General features: G+C 37.0%; 2 protein-coding genes and 1 long non-coding RNA gene across 3 annotated transcripts; 1 reads left to right on the plus strand and 2 right to left on the minus strand.

Moving 5' to 3' along the window:
- Positions 1-4,420: 4,420 nt before the first annotated feature.
- Positions 4,421-4,860, minus strand: LOC122000523. The gene is made up of 2 exons (XR_006117161.1): positions 4,784-4,860; positions 4,421-4,492 (listed from the first exon to the last, which is right to left on the minus strand). It is a non-coding gene; the product is annotated as an uncharacterized LOC122000523 (long non-coding RNA).
- Positions 4,861-5,148: 288 nt separating this feature from the next.
- Positions 5,149-7,813, plus strand: LOC121999749 (PLASTID TRANSCRIPTIONALLY ACTIVE protein 6, chloroplastic-like). The gene is made up of 6 exons (XM_042554389.1): positions 5,149-5,257; positions 5,986-6,266; positions 6,362-6,430; positions 6,558-6,662; positions 6,754-6,824; positions 7,552-7,813. The coding sequence occupies exons 1-6, from the start codon at positions 5,149-5,151 to the stop codon at positions 7,811-7,813; spliced, it is 897 nt and encodes a 298-aa protein (XP_042410323.1).
- An 11,505-nt stretch (positions 7,814-19,318) lies between these two features.
- LOC122002711 (ferritin-3, chloroplastic-like) lies at positions 19,319-21,514 on the minus strand. Its single transcript, XM_042557987.1, has 8 exons — positions 21,333-21,514; positions 20,966-21,049; positions 20,826-20,886; positions 20,657-20,744; positions 20,216-20,277; positions 20,069-20,134; positions 19,683-19,746; positions 19,319-19,584 (listed from the first exon to the last, which is right to left on the minus strand). Exons 1-8 carry the CDS (start codon positions 21,476-21,478, stop codon positions 19,547-19,549), a joined length of 609 nt encoding a protein of 202 aa, XP_042413921.1. The 5' UTR covers positions 21,479-21,514; the 3' UTR covers positions 19,319-19,546.
- Positions 21,515-21,735: the final 221 nt, after the last annotated feature.

Genomic DNA, 21,735 nt, shown 5'->3' on the forward strand with positions numbered 1-21,735 from the left:
GGCGCCTCTAGCAGCTCCATAGCTCCACTCTAGTTCTTTCGTTGTTCTGTTCGCCTGGGTGATTTCGGCCAACCGAAATAAGGCTCACCTGAACCCAATTTTGGCCTTCTCCTCGAGCAGGCTTTTGCTCCGGCTTCTTGTCCCTCGAATGTCACACACATTCTTCTCGTCTATCGGTGTACTCTTCCGCAACATCTCGACCCTTGGACGCTCCGAGCCCGTCGACTCTCTCCCGTGCTGTCCTTCTCGCTAGCCGCGTCTTCCGCTCGAATTTCTGTGCTCCTAAGCTCCTGCACACTTAGACACAAGGATCAAAACATAACAAAGCCTAACCTAACTTAGTTGATCACACTAAAAATAACCTTAAGATTCCAACACCTATTGACAACTAAGTCTCTATTACATGTTACAATTGATTGTTCCTAACACGAAGTCAACATATAAATAAAAGAAAAACAATATTAATGTGCAATTTTGACAAATATTGAATACTAAATATCTTATGCTATTTACAACAATAATTGTAACTTTTTTACAATGTAATACATTAGATATCTTATATAAGATCTGAATATAGATTTCAAACAAGCAAAAATAAAAAAAAAAATAAAAATTAGAATGGGTGTATCAATATCAATTTTGACGGACATCTTTTCAAAAATTTTAGTTTAATTATTCATCTTGTTGTAACAAAAAGAGTTTGGTAGGGATTGTAACTGTGAATTTATTTATGTATGTATGTGACTTAAATATTTTTAGTGGATAGATATTTACTACACATTTGAAATGATACAGCAGAGTTATGGTTATAGCAGTCCTGTGCTTGTCATATAATGTATTGGTAATTGTCGTAATAAATGCATTGTTAATTATATTAGAGTTGTTTGTTATTACTTTTATTAAATGTTTATTTAACAGTGTTATGTATGAATTTATTTATAGTAAATTGTTACAATGTTTTTACTATCATGTCGAACAAAATACAGCATATCAATTGTCACTTTGGTACTATTATTTGACGATTAACACCACTATTATTCTGATCATTGAACAATAGCATTACAAACTTTTGATCTTTGAAAATTAACACCACAATATTGTTATTTATCCAAAAAAAAATGATGATCTCTAAAACTAGCACCAAAATGATGTTGCCATATTTGTGATCTTTGCAACACAGTGGCATCGGTGTTTGAACAACAACACCAAATAGCTTATGAATTCTCTAAACCAGCACCACCATTTTGTGATTTCACCAACTCAATGGTGCCAGTCTTTGAGCAACAACACCAAAAAAGGTTCTGATTTTGTGCCAATTAGCACGAACTCATGACTTCTTGTGAGGGTCTTCCAGCGATTCTAAGGGTGGATCTGCAACATTTCGACTCCGAGGAGCGAGGATTGGATCCAAAGATGGTTCTTCATCGTAGATAAACTTTTCTTCCCTTTCTTTCTTGGATTTGGGGATCAAGATGTTTATATTTTCTTCTTCTTTTGGTTTCTTTCCTTGTTCTATGGATTAGATCTCTTGTTCTAGGATGGAGGGAGTATTTGTAATGAATATTTGATGTAAAATCTTGTGGATTTACCAAGATTCATATTTCTATGATTTTGCCCTGTTTTGTATCTATTCTTTCTTGTGTGGATTGTTGTGATTAGGGCTTAATTACCATGCTTGATTGAATGTTTGAATATCTTGTGGATCTTGTATGGATTGCTTCTCATTCGATTTTCCGAGGGGCGTTCGTGACAGGAACATGCCCGTGTAAGGACGTTTGAGAGGTAATTTTGAGAAAGAAATTAGGTATTTCAAGAGGGTAGGATAGATTGGATGTATTAATCACTACTAGAAATAAGGTCTATAGGGACACACAGAAATGTCCTTATAGTATACTTTTAGTGACATCAAAGCTATGGTGACATCACTAAAAAATGTATTGAAATGCGATGTTAGCATAGACCCTCTAATATTCCTGACATTTGTATAATGTCATTATAAAATATCTATGCTAACTACAAAAGTGTCTTAAATATAGAAATATACTGACTATCGAAAATGTCACGAAAAGTATACTACATAGACATTTATGTATGCCTTATTATTATCTTAATAAGGATAAATATAAATGTCACCTAAATTAATTTATATTAACAATTATAAATGCTTTAAAAATTTTGTATATTATTATTGATATTTATTCATAATACAAAACATTCACCACATAATACAAAAAAATATACATCATCATAATTTACTCATCATCACAATTCACTACTATATAAAATAGAAAAGTTTTACATCCAAAATATCCAATTCATTCACCACGTCATCACAATTTATCTCATCATCACAAAAATACAAATGCAATACTAATGTAAAAGTATTAAATCCAACACTAAGTAAATACTAACAAAACATTGAGTTTTAGAACTAACAAAGTCTTGTAAAATAAAAAACTCTACTAATTTACTATCAACTATCTTCAACCATCATATGCAAAATCCAAGTACCTGTCACCTACAAATACAATCCAAAAATTTGTATAAGTAAATTAAACAATGAAAATATAAACATAATAAACATAATTTAAAAGATGGAATATCATACCAAGTGAGAAACAAATAAAATATCATTCCATAGGCACTTATCAATGGATAGCATCACACTTTGAAATGAAACCCAGGGAAGTGAACCAGTCAACCTCCTGGGGCACAGTTAAAACCTAACTCAACATTCTTCACAATATCCATTAAAATTATGAGACATGCTTACATGTAGATAAATTTTTTGCATTAATTTTTTTTAAAAAAAATAAAATAAAGATCTCAGACATGGCATCCCTGATAGAACAACAATAGTCAACAATTAAAAGGTAGTGTCATACACAGAATCCACCTTATTCAAAGTTTATATAGACATACAATGCATTAAGTCAAGGTACCACCATAACAGTTCTGATTAAGTTGTTGTAATGGGAATCACGTTCCCAAGTGCCATGAAACTATGGCTCTCACTAAAATAATGACACTAAACTTACACCCTTTTTTGTATTATACTAATATAATACAACTTAATATGGAATATATCCTATATTAATATAATATACTATAGTAGATATCCATAGGTAATACTAAGTGTGCCACTTCAGAGGTGATATACTGATTGCATTTAGTTACTTGGTGGAAAGCATAATAAAACAAAATGCAAAGGAAATTTTACAAGGATGCTTTGTATAAAGGTTGCAGAAGAGGTAGTAGGGGTGGCAATCCCTACTACAAGCAAAGGGAGGGGAGGAGAACAGGAGCTTATATGGTGGATTAGTGGACAAATAAATATTGTTTACCATTTATATTACCTTTTTTAACTTATCAAGCATAATCACATTCCAAACTAGGATATCAAACAGGGGAATATATCGGATTTACATGTTAAAAAATTCCATATCAACATGTATGTCTGTGATTGTAATTCATTACTTTATTTTGTCTGTAAAAGAACTGTTTCTCTTAAAAGTTTAAAAGCAATTTACCACGAGTTATTTTACAAAACATAGTTGATCAGGCCCCTTTTTGTATGATGAGATACTTGCAAGAACTGCACCAGTGTATAAATTGATCACGAGATACCAAAGGCAAAGCCAGGAGATAGAGAACTAGGTATCAAACTTAGAACATAAGACAGATAATGTATAAATGTTATGCGGGAAGTAACCAATCTCAGTACATTAGACTAATAGTCAAAAAAAAAATCTGACTTTTAAAGGAAACACGAAATAAAATAACAGCAAGATTGATTCTTCAGTAACTTAATTTAGGAAGACCCTTACAGAAAAGACAAAAAGAACCACAAATGTTACCTGTGTACCCCAATCACCAACATGATTCCTTCTAAGGACTTCCACGTTTGAAAACTCCAACATGCGAGCTAAAGTGTCACCCATAATAATGGTGGATCTTAAGTGACCAACATGCATTTCCTTTGCAATATTAGGTGATGAGAAATCTACCACTGCCTTTCTAACTGAAAGTATTGGTGCCCATTGCTCAATCCCATTTACCAACATGTTTTGGATATGCTATGTCATATTTAAATTTCTGCATAACAGATAGAAGAAAGAAAGATATGACTGAGGAAACAGATCAATGTTTCTTTACCTTAGATATCCACTTGTTTGAAAATTTTATATTCACAAATCCAGGTCCAGCAACAGAGGTAGATTCAATCATCTCAGATTCAGGAAGACTTTTGGCAATTGCCTGTATAAAATGTCATATCAATATCGTTTTAGAGAAAAAAAATGATACAGACCACCATGAGGATCATAACAATGTAATATGGTGGCACCTAATTGGCTGTGAATTTTTGACTTTGCAAACATTATGTAGGAACTGATGCTAATGGGAATTATGAGGTACCTAGCCAATAGAACTGGGATTCTTGAACTGGGTTGTTTTCCCCTTCAATTGTGACCAAATTACCATTGCATTGTTGCTACATCAAAGTTTTTCTAGTCATTTTCATTCACAAAACAAAGAGCAAATAGTATTGATGATAACTATAATTATGAAACAATAGAGAAATTAATCTTATAAATATCTAAATTAGAGGAGAATTGCAGTGGCAATAACAATTATACATTCTAACTAATAAGAACTCAAAATACAATAGACTTGCATAGTCAGTTTATCAAGCACACAACAGAGAAACAAAGAGGCTTTGCTGAAATTTGGCCGAAGTGCTTTGCTGAAGAAGAATATAGTAAGAATTTCACAAGAATTTCACCATTGATAATCACCGAACTTTGCTTGGCAAGCCGCAACAATGGGCTGGACTTCATCTGGGAATAACGATTCAAGGGATTCTTGTCTGGTTGGGGAATCAATCAGTGTTACTTTCATGGAGGTAGGGTTCAGATTGAAATACCTTGAAAGCTTCAAATTTCTTAGGCCAAAACCTCCACTCACTACTTCCTTCCGTAAACCTAAGGAATCACAGAGGAGGCAGTGTTGTGGAGAAATTGTGGTGGAGACAAGCGATGGAGGCCGGCGCCGGCGCCGGCGGCGACAAGGATGCATGAACATCGGTGAGAGGAGCGGTGATGGCGAGAATGGGTTAGGGAGGAAAAAGGGTGAGGAGCAGCGACAGAAATGATGAGCGTGGGGGAGAGGAGTGGCGACGGCAAGAGCAGGTTACAGAGGAAAAAGGGAGAGGAGGTAGCGGCGCTTGAGCGTGTTGATCTGAGCGGCGACGGTGAAAGTTAGGGATTGTACGCGAGAAGAAAGAATTGGCGCTTGAGGGAACAGTACGCTTGGGCAAAATCTATAACGCGGCTGTGGGAAAAAATACACGTTATACATTAAATATGTTATATGATGACATTATTAAAATTTGTCACCATACATAACCTAAAATGATATTTTAATACTTAAAATAACCTCTTTTGATATATGTCATTATATATTATTTATAATGACATTAAAAATTAAATGTCATAAAGAAAGTATAGACCATATTTCTAGTAGTGAATCTTTATATCTTAATGAGGTTGAGAAATAGTGGATTTCTATGTTGATTTTCCGAGGGACGCACGTGACAGGCAAGCCCGTGTAAGGACAACATAGGGTTTAATCCTAATTGATCGAATTTAGATATATTTCAGTCCTAGGCCGGTTGTCTATTGCAAGAGGGAGCCGGCAACCTTCTACAAATGATGGACAATTGAGAAATAAGATTTGGTAGATCATTACATTGAATAACATTACAAAGAAACCAAAACTCCTAGAACATACCTTTATTATTGTCCTTATTCTTATTTCTTATTCTTTCATTTCTTTGTTTACATTTCATAGTTACACTTAGACTTTGTAAATCAATTGATTGGTTATTTAGCTAACTCGCTTTGAGACATCTTTAGTGCTTATTCTAGTCCCTGTAGATTCGATATCTTTTATTATTACTTGCGACATTTCCGTACAATTGCGAAGGTCAACAGGAGGATGTCGAGGAGCTAGATAACAAGAAGGACTATGACATCGAGTACGACAAGATACTCGGCGTCGCTCCCGTTTCCTCCTCTGCCGACTCGCCAGACGACATCGAGATAGTCGTCGTCGAGAGCTTCGTGTCCACGCAAGGGTGGGAGTCTGAGACCGTCGTTGACTACCGTATCAACGAGGAGGAGTTCCACAAGATCCGCCTCTTTCACTGTGACTTCTTTATTCGGAACCCGCCCGACCCCGATGACAATGTCTACGACTTCCGAGAGGCATCGTCTCTTCTATCTTTATGTCTCTGGTAGGTCATGATGCCCTGTTCCTCCCCTTTATGATGCGATTTTCTTTGTGGCTTTTCAACAAGCAGATGTATGTTACTCCTCCTGACACGGATGTCTACTCAATTCTGAAGGTTTTCGCTACCATGCCTCAAAAGGTATGCATAAAAAAGTTGCAAATTTTGTAACGCTGTGTGGAACATAACTATGATTCAGTACAGATAGCATGTGTAAACTGGAGCTTACTGCTTACCCAACTAATAACTTATTTATTGGGTTTGTTAGTACATTCGGTGTGCAAAATCAAACTTTGGAAGCTACAATGTCACGGAGCCACCCATAGACGCTCCTAGAGATCCACTGTACAAAACTGAGAGGGAAATTATGAAGGTATGTATCTTAAGAATTTCTTTATTCAGTGCTTCTCTACCAGTACAAATGTCTCTTGTGATTTGGAATTGTTGAAACTTGAAATGGTCAGGGGAGTGATAAAGTCCCTTTTATACAATCTCGTTGGTTAAAACTTACAGGAGATGAACATGAACGAGTAATGTTTGCCCAACAGCAATCCAATTCTACATATTTTTGCCTTGAATCCTGAGCTTAGCCTTTTGATTGAAATTCATCTTCTTGTGGTACCATGATGTGGACGCCAAGGTGGATGCCTTTGTTGAACATTGCTATAGTTGGAAGCAAATTAATTACTACCTAATTAGCTATTAGAAATAAATTAGCTATTGCCTAATTAGTAAAAAATAAATAATGACCTAATTTAACTACTGCTATAGTAGAAAATAAATAATGGCCTAATTAGCTTTTTAATTTTTGATTCCTTGTTTTCCTTTATGGTTGGTCTTTCCTAATCTTGTCATGTTTGACTCCTTATATAAGGAGCGTCATTATTAATAAAGGAGGAGAGACAAATTGAGTAATCGGGCCTCTGTCTAGGACGAGCCTTCCCCCTTGAGTGATTTAGACTCTGTCTAGGACGAGTCTTTTTCCTCCTCCCTTCCCCCCTTACGTATTGCATGACCAAGTACGGATCCGGATCTTGTGACTCGATCCTATACTCGGGACCATATCAACTTGGTATCAGAGCCGGTCATGGGTGACATGGATCCTATCACATCCAAACTCGAGGCCTTCATGGAAAGATTGATGTCACAACAACAAGTTTTCATGGAGCAGATCATTTCCTGCCAGCAAGGATTAGAGGAGTAGATTGCCGAGATATCCCATACTGTTCAAGATGCTAGGCGACGATCTTTGCACACTGCAGACAGCCTACCAGCGCAGAGTATGACCCTTCTAGAGGCTCAGAGGTCAAACCTGAATTACTAACCATTGGCATCATGACTCCGCGATACTCAAAGATTGAGTTCCCCACCTATTCTGGAGAAGGGGATCCGCTGAGCTGGGTTAAAAGGTGTGAAAATTTTTTTACCAACCAAAGGACCACAGAGGCTGACAAGGTTGGCCTTGCTGCCTTCCACTTGGTAGGGGAAGCCCAACTTTGGTTTGATCAGATAGAGCAAGAATAGTCAGAGATGACTTGGAAGCAGTTCAGAGACCACTATCATATCCGCTTTAGCCCGTCCCTAAGCAACAACCCTTTGGGAGAGCTAGCAAATCTGAAGTAGACATGCTTTGTAGAAGATTACCAGCGCCAATTTCAATCTCACCTCGCTCAGACCTCGGACCTCCGACCACAACAACAAGTTGACTTATTCATTGCAGGGCTAGTCGAAGATCTCCGTATTGAAAACCTAGGCATTGAAATGAATATGGCCATGGCACTAGAATGGAAGCAGTGCTTCCATCAAGGTGGGGGCTGCTGCACACGAATTGGGGCGGGACCACAACCAATCTCAACACCAGCAGTGGAGGCCCTCCTTTGGCGAAGACCATGACCCCGGACATCAGCAAGGAGATTCCACTTGTTTCATTTTTCAAGCGTCTGACTCGTGCCGAGATGGCAGAACGGAGAGACAATGGTCTTTGTTTTAACTGTGATGAATCCTATTCCACGGGTCACAAGTATAAATGACTGTTTTGGATTGAAGAGTCTGATGATGACAAGGAAGGTGAGGACGAGGGGGAAGTGAATTCAGAAATTTCCCTTCATGCTATTAGTGGCGGTATACCCCGCTTTCGAGCTTGAGGACAAGGTCAGTATCAAGGAGGGGAGTGATGATGTGGATGCCGAGGTGGACGCCTTTGTTGAACATCACTATAATTGGAAGAGAATTAATTACTACCTAATTAGCTATTAGAAATAAATTAGCTATTGCCTATGATCCCATCCAGAAGTTGAGTCAGATGGAGGTCGATTGTGCTGTCGACGGCGTTGACGGGGGTCGTTGAGACGTGTTGCTGGCACTGCACTTCCTGCAAGGGCCACCGCGGGAGGATGACGGAAGATGATGACTAGGACGACGAGGCGAGGGTCTCCTGCGCACACTCCAACACGGACCCAGGTCATTAGAGACCAAGAACTAGGGAAAAAGTCCTCGAAGCAGGTCCTCCGACGCTCAAGTTAGGTGCTTTTTCCCCATAAAAGCAATTAAGGAACCGGAAAAGTAGAAGACGAGTATGAAAATGGGTCAGTGTGCGTACCCGCATAAGGGAGAGGTCCTCCCTTTTTATATTACTTGGTGTAGTTATTGAACCTGACAAGCGTCCTGAAGTGTTGGGTGTCCGGCTTTGTCTGGCGGTGAATGACATGTGACATTCTATCATCAGATGCAGGAAAGTACTTCTGGTAATGAGTCACAGACCATTGGAATGTACCCTGACACCTAGTGGTTATTCTATGATAGGTGGTTGTTATTCTCCTGCTTAATTGTCGTGTAGTGGCCTATCGACTTGATGGGAGAAGCTCTGGTTGACCAATCTATCCCGACCAACATATCCTGACCTGTAAGTCACAGTCTGCAAATCCTGATATGTATGTCTCTGTCTGTAAAGCTTGACCCGGAAAGTCCGCTCAGTAAATCCCAACCGGAATGGTTCCTTCCCCTTCTTCCTTATTCTTGATGTTATTCTCCCGGCCTTTCGACTAGAGCACCTCAACCAGCGCGTCCATTCGTACTCCAGACCTGGATCTCTTACTCGAACAACCATTTTGAGCCCCTGACCTGGACCTCCTGACCGAGCATTCAGAGTAAGCTTCTGACCTGGGCCTTTTTACCCGTGTAACCTACCTTTACTCCCGACTTGGAACTTCAGACCGCTTGCTAGATGGGTCACAACCCCCATGACTTAATACCACATCTCCTTGACTTCTGACTACCACATCCCCTTGATTTCTGCCTGCCACATCCACTTGATTTCTGCCTGCCACATCCACTTGACTTCTGACTATCACGCCCCCTTGACTTCTGACTACTACATCCCCTTGACTTCTGACTATCATGTCCCCTTGACCAAGTTGTACCTTTATGCACCGTATTAGCCTAATTAGCAGAAAATAAATAATGGGCTAATTTAACTACTGCTATAGACGAAAACAAATAATGACCTAATTAACTTTTCTATTTTTGATTCCTTATTTTCCTTTATGATTGGTCTTTCCTAATCTTGTCATGTTTGACTCCTTATAAAAGGAGTATCACTATTAATAAAGGGGAATAAAAATTGAGTAATTGGGACTCTGTCTAGGACGAGCCTTCCCCTTTGAGTGATTTGGACTCTGTCTAGGATGAGTCTTTTTCCTCGTCCTTTCCCCCCTTACGTGTTGCATGACCAAGTACGGATCCAGATCTCGACCTGTGACTCGATCCTATACTTGGGACCTTATCATACCATTAACCGAATGCTCATAAGAGTTAGTTGTCTAAATCATTCGGAAAGATAGGTCGCTAAAATCTCTTCCAGATAAGGAAATTTTAGAAAGAAAAAGACATTCTCTCTTGGATGGTTCTTATTGACATGATGCTTATCTATGATTTGGAAGCATAATTACTTGTATAGATTTTTTTTCTCTTGTTGATTATGTAAATCCTCATATTGAGTCCAATTTCAAAATTTTGGAAATCTTATGTCTCGTCTCACTCTTTTATCTCTCCCTTCAGCGGGAGGATCATGAAGCATAGTTCCTACTATGACAAAGTATGGCTCTAGAGATGGAAGTAATGCAATAACTAAGAAAGAACTGAACTAAAAAATCATATGATTTGGGACCCTGGTTTCGGGTTCTTACTCCACGACCTATGGAAACTTTCTCCCTCTTAGAAAACTTCTAAAGACAGAGAAACCTTTTATAATAAATATGGAAATTATATGCAATAAAAGAATTTGTAAACTATGGAGCTCAGAGTTAAAGACCATGAGCTTGTAAATAAAAATAACATAACAAAAAGTTGTCGTAGTAGAATTGTTGTCAAAAGGGTTTTATATAGAGTTCCCTTTGTCTCTCCTATATAACCTAGTGGATAAACTCCGGTTTGCGTTAATGTTCGTCGACTCTTTTAAGCCATCAATTGATTGGAGCTAGATCTGTGCATGGTCGCTTTAGCTGTTGTCATCAGTCGACTTTACACCTTCTCAATTGGCTTAATACCATTTCAGTTGATTGTTGTCCATGCAAGTTGACTTTGACACCAATCAATCGACTATTTTGGATCAGCTCATAGGTTTGACTCTCGAGCCATTTTAATGTAGTCAATTCTTTCAAACTCATTAGTCAACTCAATTTATTCTCTATCGGCTCCACACAAGATGAATTGATTTTTTTTTTATAAGTTCCTAATCAATGCTGTATAATATTTCAAATTCAAAAATTAATTCAGTCAACTAATTTAGTTTCTATCAAATGTTGAGTCGATTTTGTTTCAAACAAAAACATTCTTTTGTTTTCTTGGAATAAAATATCTTTCAATTTACTCATCTCGAAACAATACTGTTTTGTTCTCAAGAAATACATCTTGACTGCCTAGTTGATAAGTCAAGTATTCGAATACTGAATTGTCATCTACTCTACTCAACTCAACTCAAAACAAAATCTTTCTATTTGTGGGCAGTCTGTCATCAACTGACTTCTTGGTTGACTAACCATATCAGTCAATTGAATTATCGACTTTGACCTTAAAATACCTATTTCTTAATCGACTCATCTAAGGTTTGGTTGACTCATCTTGGAACAAAACCTTTCTGTTCATAAGAAATACATTTTTGGTAAAGTGACTAGTCGACTACTTAGGCATCAATTGACTGAAAGTCAACTCAACTTGAACAAAGCTTTCTATTTGCTACCAATCTCGAGTAACCATATTGGTTGAGTATATATGATCACTAATCGATTGAATCATTGACTTTGACCCCCAAAATAACCATTTCTTGGCTGAGCCTCTACTAAGAGCACTACCAACCTCTAAAATATAGGTCACTTATAGTCTCTCACAACTTATATGCTAAGAGATTTTACCTCCAAGACTTCTCATTTACTGTGTATGCGGTCGTCTGGACCTACCAAGACTTCTCATCTATCATGTTTCCGGTAGTTCTTGATCTACTGGGATTTCACATCTATTAGGTATTCAGCTGTCCTCAACAACCTTCTTATATGTTAGGTATTTGGTCATTCTTAACTTACTAGGACTTTCTTATTTGCCAAGTATGCCATCCTCGACCTAGGACTTTTTTATCTACCAACACTTGCTAAACTTTTCCTTTGTCGTATGTTTGAACTGGATCCACTTTGGATTTTAACAATTGCACTTAGATCTGTCAGATACGTCGTCCCATCTAAAATCAGTCATTTGGCAGGGCAGGGGCTGGCCCACCATCCTGGTGGGATGGGAAATCCCGAACCCAACCCAAGACGAGTTGCGGATTAGGCGGGCTAGCGCATCAAAAAATTAAAAAAAATTATAGTAAAATCCCTAAAATTTATTGAATTTAATCATTTCATAAATAAACTTTGACTTGAAGGCTTATTTCTATTTCAAGTTTTTCAATTTTTTTTCCTTCTCAACTTGCGGGCCAACCTGAGCCTGCCGCGACCCTCTTGGACTTGCAACTTGTGCGGATTAGCCCGTTTAGGCCCGCTTTTAAATGAGTAGATAAAATTTCGACCTAACCTGCTTAAATTGTTTGGCGGGTCGAGCCAATCCATTAGGCTCAACTCAAATTAACAGCTCTATTGCACTTGCAATATCAAATGATTAGATATATTACACTAGTAACGTAGGATCTTGTTCGATACTAGAGGGGGTGAATAGCACAATTGAAATTTCTCCGTTCTTTTTCTATCAGAGTCATTGGTAGCACAACGAAATAAAGAAACTTAAAGAACAAAAGAAATAAATACAAAGAACACCAAAGTTACTTGGTTCCCAACCCCCAGGGTTAATATATCCAAGGCTATGCACGAAGCGGTCATCTACTAGTATCTTTCTCCTTTTAGTACTCTTCTGGAGGCAAAGAAACCTCTTACATGTTGTAAGGACAATCACAAATATGAAAAACAGATAAATGATATAATAACAAGCATAAAAGAAAAATAAACTTATCGTGAGCCGGCTGGAAAGCCTGAGTGTCGCGATACTCCTCCTGGCGCTTCCCGAAACACACGAGCATAACTTTAGAGCACTTTTTGAGCACTAGCATGGAGATGGATGTTTTCAAGAGTTGCTAGAAGATGCTACCTCGACCCCCCTTTTATACAACTGGATCGACACTTCTCCGGTCGACTGGAGGCCCTCCGGTCGCCTGGACGTTGCTAACGTGGCTGGAAACTCAATCCTTTTTGAGATAAATTTTTGACCTCTCAGTCAATTGAACACCTTGTCCCGAGCTCAGCCCAAACTTGTTTGAGACCTGACTTTTCAGTCAATTAGACTGCCTTCCGGTCAACCAGATCCTGAGTCCAATGACCCAGACTAGTTCATCCAACTGTTGTTTCATGCAAAACAAATAAGTAAATAACAAGCAAAACCTAGTACTTAGTTTACCTAAACCTAATAGGTTTAATTGCTTGGAGTTCATTCCTTCAGGACTTCTTTCATTGTCAAGCAATCATCTCCCAGCTAACTCCACTTGAACTTGTTTTATCTAGTTCCCAACTAGGACTTTCACTGCTTGGTTCCCAACAATGACTTCCACTACCTACACTCGCCATGATTTCCATTATCTGGTTCCCAACTAGGATTTCCACTAGTTAGCCTCGCTAGTACAGTTACTGCCTGGTTCCCAACCAAGACTTTCCTTTGCCTAGTCCCAGTAGGTATTTTTAACAACTTGCCATGTATCTAGTCCTACTTGGACTTCTCACTCATTTCCAAGTTTTAAGTCAACCTTGACTTTGCTTGGACTCTTCACTTAACTTGATCAACTATGGTCAAATTATTTAGTCACCTTTGACCAAATTCCCTTAAACATTTTGTTTAAATAAACATTCAAAACTCTAGAGGTCGATTGCACCAACAATCTCTCCTTTTTTTGATTGACAATAAATTTAAGCTAGGCTAAATTAGTTAGCCTAACATATAGGGTTTATGCCAAATTAAGAATTATAGATTAACACTATTTTTCTCCCCCTTTGGCACATATAAAAAATAGTTAAACTCCTAAGGATATCCTTTGGTGTTGTATCAACAATAGGATATTTCCTTAGTAAAAAACTTAACCCTTACCCTTCTTGAAATCAGAAATTTCCCAACAAGAAAGGAATTTTAAAATATGATTATGCTTAGAAAATTTTGAAATAGAAGGGTGATTTGAAAAACATTTTGAAAAAAAATTGAGAGAACATAATTTGAAAGCATCTTTTCAAAAATGCTTTAAAAAATTTGAAGCATATTTTCAAAGAAGAAATAATTTTGAAGTATAAATATCTTTGAAAATTTTGTAAGAAGAGAATTTGAAAATAAGCCTTTTTTGTTAAAAATGGTGTCAATATTTTTTTTTTTTAAGAAACAAGATTCTTTTTAAATATTGATCTTTCAAGAGAGTCTCCCCTTAACTTGACACCCCTTAGGACATTCTTGTTAGCAACAAGGAATCCTATATATCTTGTAGGTTTGGGTGTGTTATGGTTGACCTAAGGATCTAGAAGTTAAGTGTCGATCAACAACAATCATTTCAAAGATGTATAGAATTTTGAAATATATATATATATATATATATATATATATATATATATATATATATATATATATATATATTTACATCCAACCAAACAGGAAATATCATTCAACATCATTATATGAATCACTACTTTGAAAATATTTTTAATAAAATATTCCTATAAATTTTCGAAAACCTTTTTAAAAATATTTTCAATTTAAGTTGTCTTAATATCTCACCCATTCTATGTGTCTCAGGATACACAAACACAGTAGCCTTATATGTTTTGTGAGATGAGTATTCTAATTTTATTTTTATTGATTTAGTTTAAGTTCTAAGAATTCTTTGACTTTATGTTAGATTTAGGTTTAATCGTCGATCAATTAAGTGCACAATTTAGGCTTCCAAGTCGTGGCGAGACACACTGACCTTTTTGGGTATCAAAGCAATGACCACTTCCTTAGACAAAGCTGGTTCAAGAAATTGAACACTTAACTAATGGTTTAACTAGTATAGGATGTGGTAGGTAACTTCAGTTAGTTCCACATAGTTAAGCAGATCAAGTATGACACTCCTTACTCCACCTGACTATCTGGACTAAGTTTTCTTAACATACTATCATTTCGCCACACCTTGGTATTATGTTGTGCAAGTATCAATCAAGCCTATATCTTTTTTCCTATATTTTCCCTATCTATCTATTCTAAGATAAGCAATTAAAATCATGGATAAAAAATATGGCATGTGAGACATGACATATTGCAATTAATTAAGATATGCATGAGCATGTCAATTTGAACATGCCATCAATCAAGTCAAAACAATCAAACACTTAATATATTAGTTTCTAATTATATATCAAATTCTCGATTTGATACATTTTGTGTTAATATTAAATGTGTCAACCCACTTTGACACATTTTAATTATTAAGATTTCTAGTTTTATCAAGTGAAATTTTATTGATTGTTGCATAATTAAATGGTGAGTGATTGTAACTTTGTTTATGAGTTTTAAGTTGTTGATTTGAATTTAACTTAGACTTGTAAATAGTCTATATTTTAAGATTTAGATAACATATTAATATTCTTTTTGAGATTCCTAATTTTATGTTTCAAAACAACATTTTGTTTTCCGATTTTATAGAACTTTTGTTTTCTGAATTTTAAATTTTAAAAACTTTTCTTTTGAATTTTTACATTTCAAAACTTGAATTTTTGAAGTTGAAAGCTGATTTTTATTATTTAAATTTCTTAAGTTTGAACTTTATCATTGTTTTTAATTTAAAAGTTGATTTTTCGAATTTTTAAACTTTGAATTTAGATTTGAAAATTAATTTTTATCCGAATTTTAAATTTTAAAATTAACATTATGTTTTTCAAAATTCAAATATTTGTTTTCTTTAATTTTAAAATTCAATTTCTGATTTTTAGATTTAAAAACTGTTTTTCTATTTTTGTGAATTTTGAAAATGGTTTATTTTATTTTTAAAAATTATTATAGATTAAATTCTTATTATTTATATTTGAATTATTTATAATTGAATTATTTATAGTTGGATTATTAATTAGATTTGGATTTATTAATTCATGGTTATCTTCATTAAACAAATTATTAATTAATCCTGAATTAATTTATTTATCTTTAAAATTAATTTTTTGATTAGTCAGATTAAGATTTTCATCGATCCGACCAAGGTTTGTGTCAACTTGATCTTAGTCTTTATTGACTTGATCAAGGTCTTGATTAAGTTTGAGATTATTATTTAAATTAATCAATTTATTTTTAATTAATTTCAAATTAATTGATTTTTTATTCATTAGTTTATTTTTGATAATTAAATTTGAATTAAGTGAATTGTTAGAACCAACAATGGAAGATTTATAATGCATATCCAAATTGCTATCATAATAAAAAATATTTAAATTATTACTAGTATGCATAGCTAAAATAGGATTTTTCATAAAATTTAAAATCACTAACCTTAATCACCCCTCTCGATTCTTGGATTTCCTCTATGGGCATTCGTTCTTGTAATGTCTGGTCTTCTTTCACTTGAAACATGTCACATGTTCCTTACAACGACCTGTCCGGGCTTCTCCTGCACACTTGGTTAGAGTGTAGATAACAACGAAACTAACTTAATCTATTTTATTATTCATCAAAACTTGAGTTAGACAGTTAGTGCTAACCATACCAACACTAACATGTCATAAAGGATTGAATGATAGACATGTGAATGGAAGTTCTTGTTCGTGTGGTTAGCACTAACGGTCTAACTCAAGTTTTGATGAATGACAAAATAAGTTAAGTTAGTTTTGTCATTATCTAACACTCTGATCGAGTGTGCAGGAGAAGCTCAGACAGGTCGATGGTTGACCTGATGTCTGACACGAAACCCAGCTAGGTCAACGGATCGATCGAATAGCTGGCACGAAGTCCAAACGGGTCGACGGGCTGACTGGACGTTTGGCACGAAGTCCAGGTAGGTCGACGGGCTGACCGGATAGTTGGCACGAAGCCCAGACGGGTCGAAGGGCTAACCGAACGTCTGGTAGGTAAGTGAAGGTAAGTCACTGGAGGGGAGTGACTGTGAGGACGCGTTCCCGGGAAGGGAACATTAGGCGTCGATCCGACTTAGACCCATTTCAGATATCTAAGTTGAGATCGTGACTAGATTCCGGTCTCGAGGAGACGGAATCTAGCTAATACTCTGCTTGTTCATTTTAAACTATGCTAACACTTTGTATTGCAGGATAATATTATTTGCATTTTGCCTCGGACTAACTCTTTCGTGCAGGAGAAGGACTTGCTGGAGAAGAGTGGTCCAAGCGCCCAAAGGTCCGAGTGCCAGGGAGGGACCCGGGGGCCCGAAATGCAATATTTATCTAAAACGTCGCTTCACCACGTGGAGCACCCTGGTTGGCTCGGCTACGTCATATTCAGGATGCCCAAAAGGATCCAAGCGCTCCGAACCTCCTATATAAGGAGGGTAAAGGCTGGAGTCAAAAAAACAACAACGAACGATTCGATCTCTGGTGCTCCTGCGACGCTGCTGACAATGCTATGCTTTTTCATTCTTCTTTATCTTGTCAGTTTTATATTTTTTAATGTTCGTGTACTTTTAGTTGTAAACATTTTTGAATTGCTAGTGAATTGCCCATCGAAAGCACCCTTGCGAGCGAGCCTTGGAGTAGGAGTCGACACAGACTCCGAACCAAGTAAATTTACTGGTGTCATTTCCTTTTGTTTAATCATTCCGCTGCGTACTTGCTCTCAATTTTTTTTAATCGATTTTCACCCCCCTTATCGAACGCTTACGATCCAACAGTTCTAAAATGACATAGAGGATCAGATGCTAAGCATATGGATAAAAGTCTAATAATTATGGAGGACCGGATGTTAGGTATGTGGAAGTAAGTTCTGATATGTCATGATGAGCCAAACAAGAAGTGAAATCCTGACATGTCATGGAGGATCAGATGTTAAACATGAGCAGAAAAATCCAAACATATCAAAGAGGACTGAATGTTTGACAGTGGTGAAGACTTGACAGGTTCAGGTTGACCGAATACTAGGTAAGTGAAGTCGTAGAAGATCAAGGCTAATTGAATTTTGGACAGATGAAGTCTTAGTAGGTTGAAGTCAATCAGATATTGGGAAAGGATGAGAGTTTAGCCTTGACAAGAATGAAAAAGTACCAGTTAACTGCTATGGTAATGACAATCGACCAATGAGTCTGAAATCACTAGTTTGGAATTTAAGGGGATTTATGGTGTGAGCAATCAAATGTTGGGTGTTAGTAATTGACTTCTGCATAAGTCGAGTGAGGGACTCGACTGATGTCGTTGTAGATTGAACAAAAGATTTTACAGTTCATCTGAAAACTTGATCAATGACGCATTAGCCGACTATTATGGTTTATGTAGTTGACTGACAATTCTACTGGTAGAACAAAAGCAATATTCAAATTTGAGCACATGATTGACTATCGAGAGTAAAGAGTAGATTGTTAGGATGATTTAGTCACTATAACAACCCTAGAAAAGGGGATTTTGTGGAGGTTTCAAAGCATCTATTCTTGGATAGTTCTTAGAGGTTTTGAGGGAACGTATTTCTGCATTCCATACTTTAGGTTTCAAATTCAAAGAAACAAACAACGAGCAAAGCAAAATATCTCTTGTAAAAATAGTTTATTTATATTGTATTTATTTTCAACTTTATCTTTGTATTTAGTTTATGTTACTTGTAAGAACATATTGTTATAAAAGGTTTCTCCGCTTTTGGAAGGTCTTTGACAAGGAGAAGGAATAGTGGTATTTAAGTTAGGATGTTAGGCCATAGAGTAGGAATCGGGTGGTTCCGAATCACATAAAAAACTCAAGTTTATGTTTGTGTTTCATTTGTTTCTTTTTATTTTTCCACTGCATATTAACCTTTTGCAACAAAGTGAATCACTATTCACCCTCTCTCTAGTGATGTCAACGCTTCTAACACATCTGACCACACTCCAACACAATACCATCAACATTGCCACCTATTTTGAGCGGCTTTCCTCCTAGGTCTACTGAAGACATACCATCCGCTTATATTAATATTGATATATGATCCTATCGCAAAATAGAGCAGCTTTATTAGAAGTTACTGACGAAGCTTTCTCTTATGATGGGTCATTACGGGTAACCAAAGGCCGCTCGGAGGTCGCCAGCGGTGGGCAAGTGGCCAGGCTGCCGGGCGACGAGCGGGAGGTGGCCTCCAACCACTCGCCCCAACCCAAACTATAATCTAGGGACAGTGGACCTAGGGAGGGATCATAATCAATTATGGTCGGATCACGACCATAATCTAGTCGTAATTATAAGTGAACCATCCCTTGATCCACTTTTTTTATGAACGAAAGATCCCAAATCTATGGCATGAGGTCAACCCTTTCAAGTGATGACAACCACCCACAATTGCACATGTTTATTCCAGCATGCCGTGTTAAACCAGTTGATTGCGAATGCTTGAACCAAGTTTCATAGTCAATCGAGACTAGACCTCGACGTCATACATCAAATTTTATTTCCTCTAGAAACCCCGTATGGTTCTGCTCTCTATTTTTGACAGCATCAAAGATTACACATACAGAAAGAAGCAAATGACAACCTACAGCTAGAGACAGATGTAACTGATCAGGACCTCAACACTTTAGATAGCCACAGCATCTCACTCATGGAGGAGCATCTGGTCGAAATGCCAAACCCCTGCATATAATACCCAATCGCAAATAAGACATCTGAAGGTTATCTACAACATTTCAAACACAGACATCTAGAGATTATCTTAATAATGGAATCCTTACCATGTCCTTTCCCTAACCTTCTCAGCTGAGCAACGTACTCAGATATCTTCTTTATGGCTTCCACCTGAAAATGAGATGAAGATTACAAAGTTCTGCAGCAGCAAGCAAATTTGATTTTTCTAACTTGTTGTTTGACAGGTTCATAAGTTTGCTATTACTTATTTGCTCCAACAGTATTCTAATAGCGGTACAAAGATTGGTTACTGAAGAGTAGAAATTGGAAATAAAGCTTTTGCTTTCTTTTTTTACCTTGACCTTTCAATCTTATTCTAGGTTTTTGTCTATAATTTTGCTGATTTTAGTGAAATTATGTTGAAATTTTCTGAACAAATTAACAATTGTGTCAAAGTTGACAATCAACTAAACCATCCTCATAATTATATCACCTGCTCTCCCAGAAATTCACTCTCAATAAAGTCAGCCAGTTGAGCATCGTTGCAATTTTCAGCAATCTGGATTAAATTTCAAGACAATGTAAAAGTTAAAATATGAGATAACGCTAACTAGTTGGACTATGGTTCAATATCACTTACATTGTGTAGCTGGATCAGCTTCTCGTTCGTCAACTTCTCAAGAGCCAAAGTCAATTCCATGGCTGAAACAAAGCAAAACAATGTCACCAAAGACTCTACAAAATCCAAGGTTTGATCAAACTTAGCAGAGTAGTAAAAAAAATAAAAAAAAAAATAGAATGGTACAAAACCAAATAATTCAATCTCGATGTAAATATTTAGGATTCCGAATGAAAATATTAGGATTCCTGGAGCCGACATTAAATTGTAAAAATTTAGGAATAGTCGCCATCGTTGTTTAAAAAAAAAAAAAAGTCTCTCTCCTGGAACATCATCAATGAATAAGTAATAACAGGATAGAGTTCATCGATATTGAGGAGAATGGACGAAACAAATATTTATATGCAACAGTTACATAAAACGACAGAGTAGATTTGTGCTGATGCACAGATTCGAACTTACCATGCAATGCTTCTCCCTTCTCGGGATGATCGAATTCAGACGGTGGCATAACAAGAGACTGGAGTTTCACTCTTCCTCCTCGCTTGTTCTGATCACGGAGAGATTTAGAATCAGTTGTCGTAGTTCAGAGACAATAACAAACACCTTGAAATTTGAATCTGTAACTTACTTGGTATTCCATCAGTTTCTCGGCATGCTCCCTTTCCTCTTCACTTGACTCCTTGAAAAATCTGTAATGAGCAAAAGCAAGTCAAATATACTCAAGAATCACAACACATGTATGAAAATAGAGAATAAACGCCTACTTACTTTGCGAGGCCTTTCAGCGCAACGTTGTCGCGGTCGAAGTAAGCGAACAAGGCATGATAGACGTAGGAATTATTGTATTCGACACTGCGAATGGAACAATGTTGACGAGATCACTGAGATTGATCTAATTAAATTTCTCATAGAAGGAATTTAAAGAACAGAACAAACGAAAGGTAAGTCAAACAGAACTATCAACTAACTAACAAGGCAGCTAAGAACTCGCTCGCATTGTGGAGATCCCAGGTCATTTATCTCGAGAAGATAAATGACAAAGAAATTTCATCGAAAAGATGAATCAACGATCGCAGGGAAAAAATATTACAATAAACATAAGGTTAAATGAATGAGAGAGAGAAATAGAACCGACTTGATCTGTTGATTGATGGCAGATTCGCACTCATCGGCGTATTTCTGACGGCCCAAAGACAGATCTGGGGACGTCGGAATCAGAGCGAGCTCCTTCCCGATCTCCTCCAAGTCCAAGGCAGCGGCCGCGGAAGCTTCGAGAGGCATGTCTTCTCGCTCGAAGGATGCGAAGGATGATGGGTGGGGAATGAAAGGGTGAGGACGCGGGGATATAAAAAGGGCAGGGGAGAGACTGGATGGGCGACAAGTGGACAGTCAGATCATTTTCAGTCGGATGCGCGTGTGGACGACTCACGATCTCCACACGACTCTCTTCCTCGGCAGGAAGACCGTGTGAAAGGAATCTTTAAGCCACAAAAAATAAAGTTTTGAGAACAAAAGGCAGCTCATAGCTTTTAATGCCA

This window comes from Zingiber officinale, chromosome 7A, assembly GCF_018446385.1.
Source record: "Zingiber officinale cultivar Zhangliang chromosome 7A, Zo_v1.1, whole genome shotgun sequence".
Lineage (NCBI taxonomy): Eukaryota > Viridiplantae > Streptophyta > Magnoliopsida > Zingiberales > Zingiberaceae > Zingiber > Zingiber officinale.

What these genes read in the sequence shown, in the direction of transcription:
- LOC121999749 (XM_042554389.1), top strand. Translation starts at nt 5,149, where the DNA reads ATGATGAGCGTGGGGGAGAGGAGTGGCGACGGCAAGAGCAGGTTACAG. An exon ending in TCGCTACCATGCCTCAAAAG is followed by an intron (nt 6,431 to 6,557) that starts GTATGCATAAAA and finishes TGGGTTTGTTAG; the next exon opens with TACATTCGGTGTGCAAAATC. An exon ending in GATGAACATGAACGAGTAAT is followed by an intron (nt 6,825 to 7,551) that starts GTTTGCCCAACA and finishes TGCACACTGCAG; the next exon opens with ACAGCCTACCAGCGCAGAGT.
- LOC122002711 (XM_042557987.1), bottom strand. Translation starts at nt 21,478, where the DNA reads ATGCCTCTCGAAGCTTCCGCGGCCGCTGCCTTGGACTTGGAGGAGATC. An exon ending in GCCATCAATCAACAGATCAA is followed by an intron (nt 21,050 to 21,332) that starts GTCGGTTCTATT and finishes TTCCATTCGCAG; the next exon opens with TGTCGAATACAATAATTCCT. An exon ending in AAGGTTAGGGAAAGGACATG is followed by an intron (nt 19,585 to 19,682) that starts GTAAGGATTCCA and finishes TATTATATGCAG; the next exon opens with GGGTTTGGCATTTCGACCAG.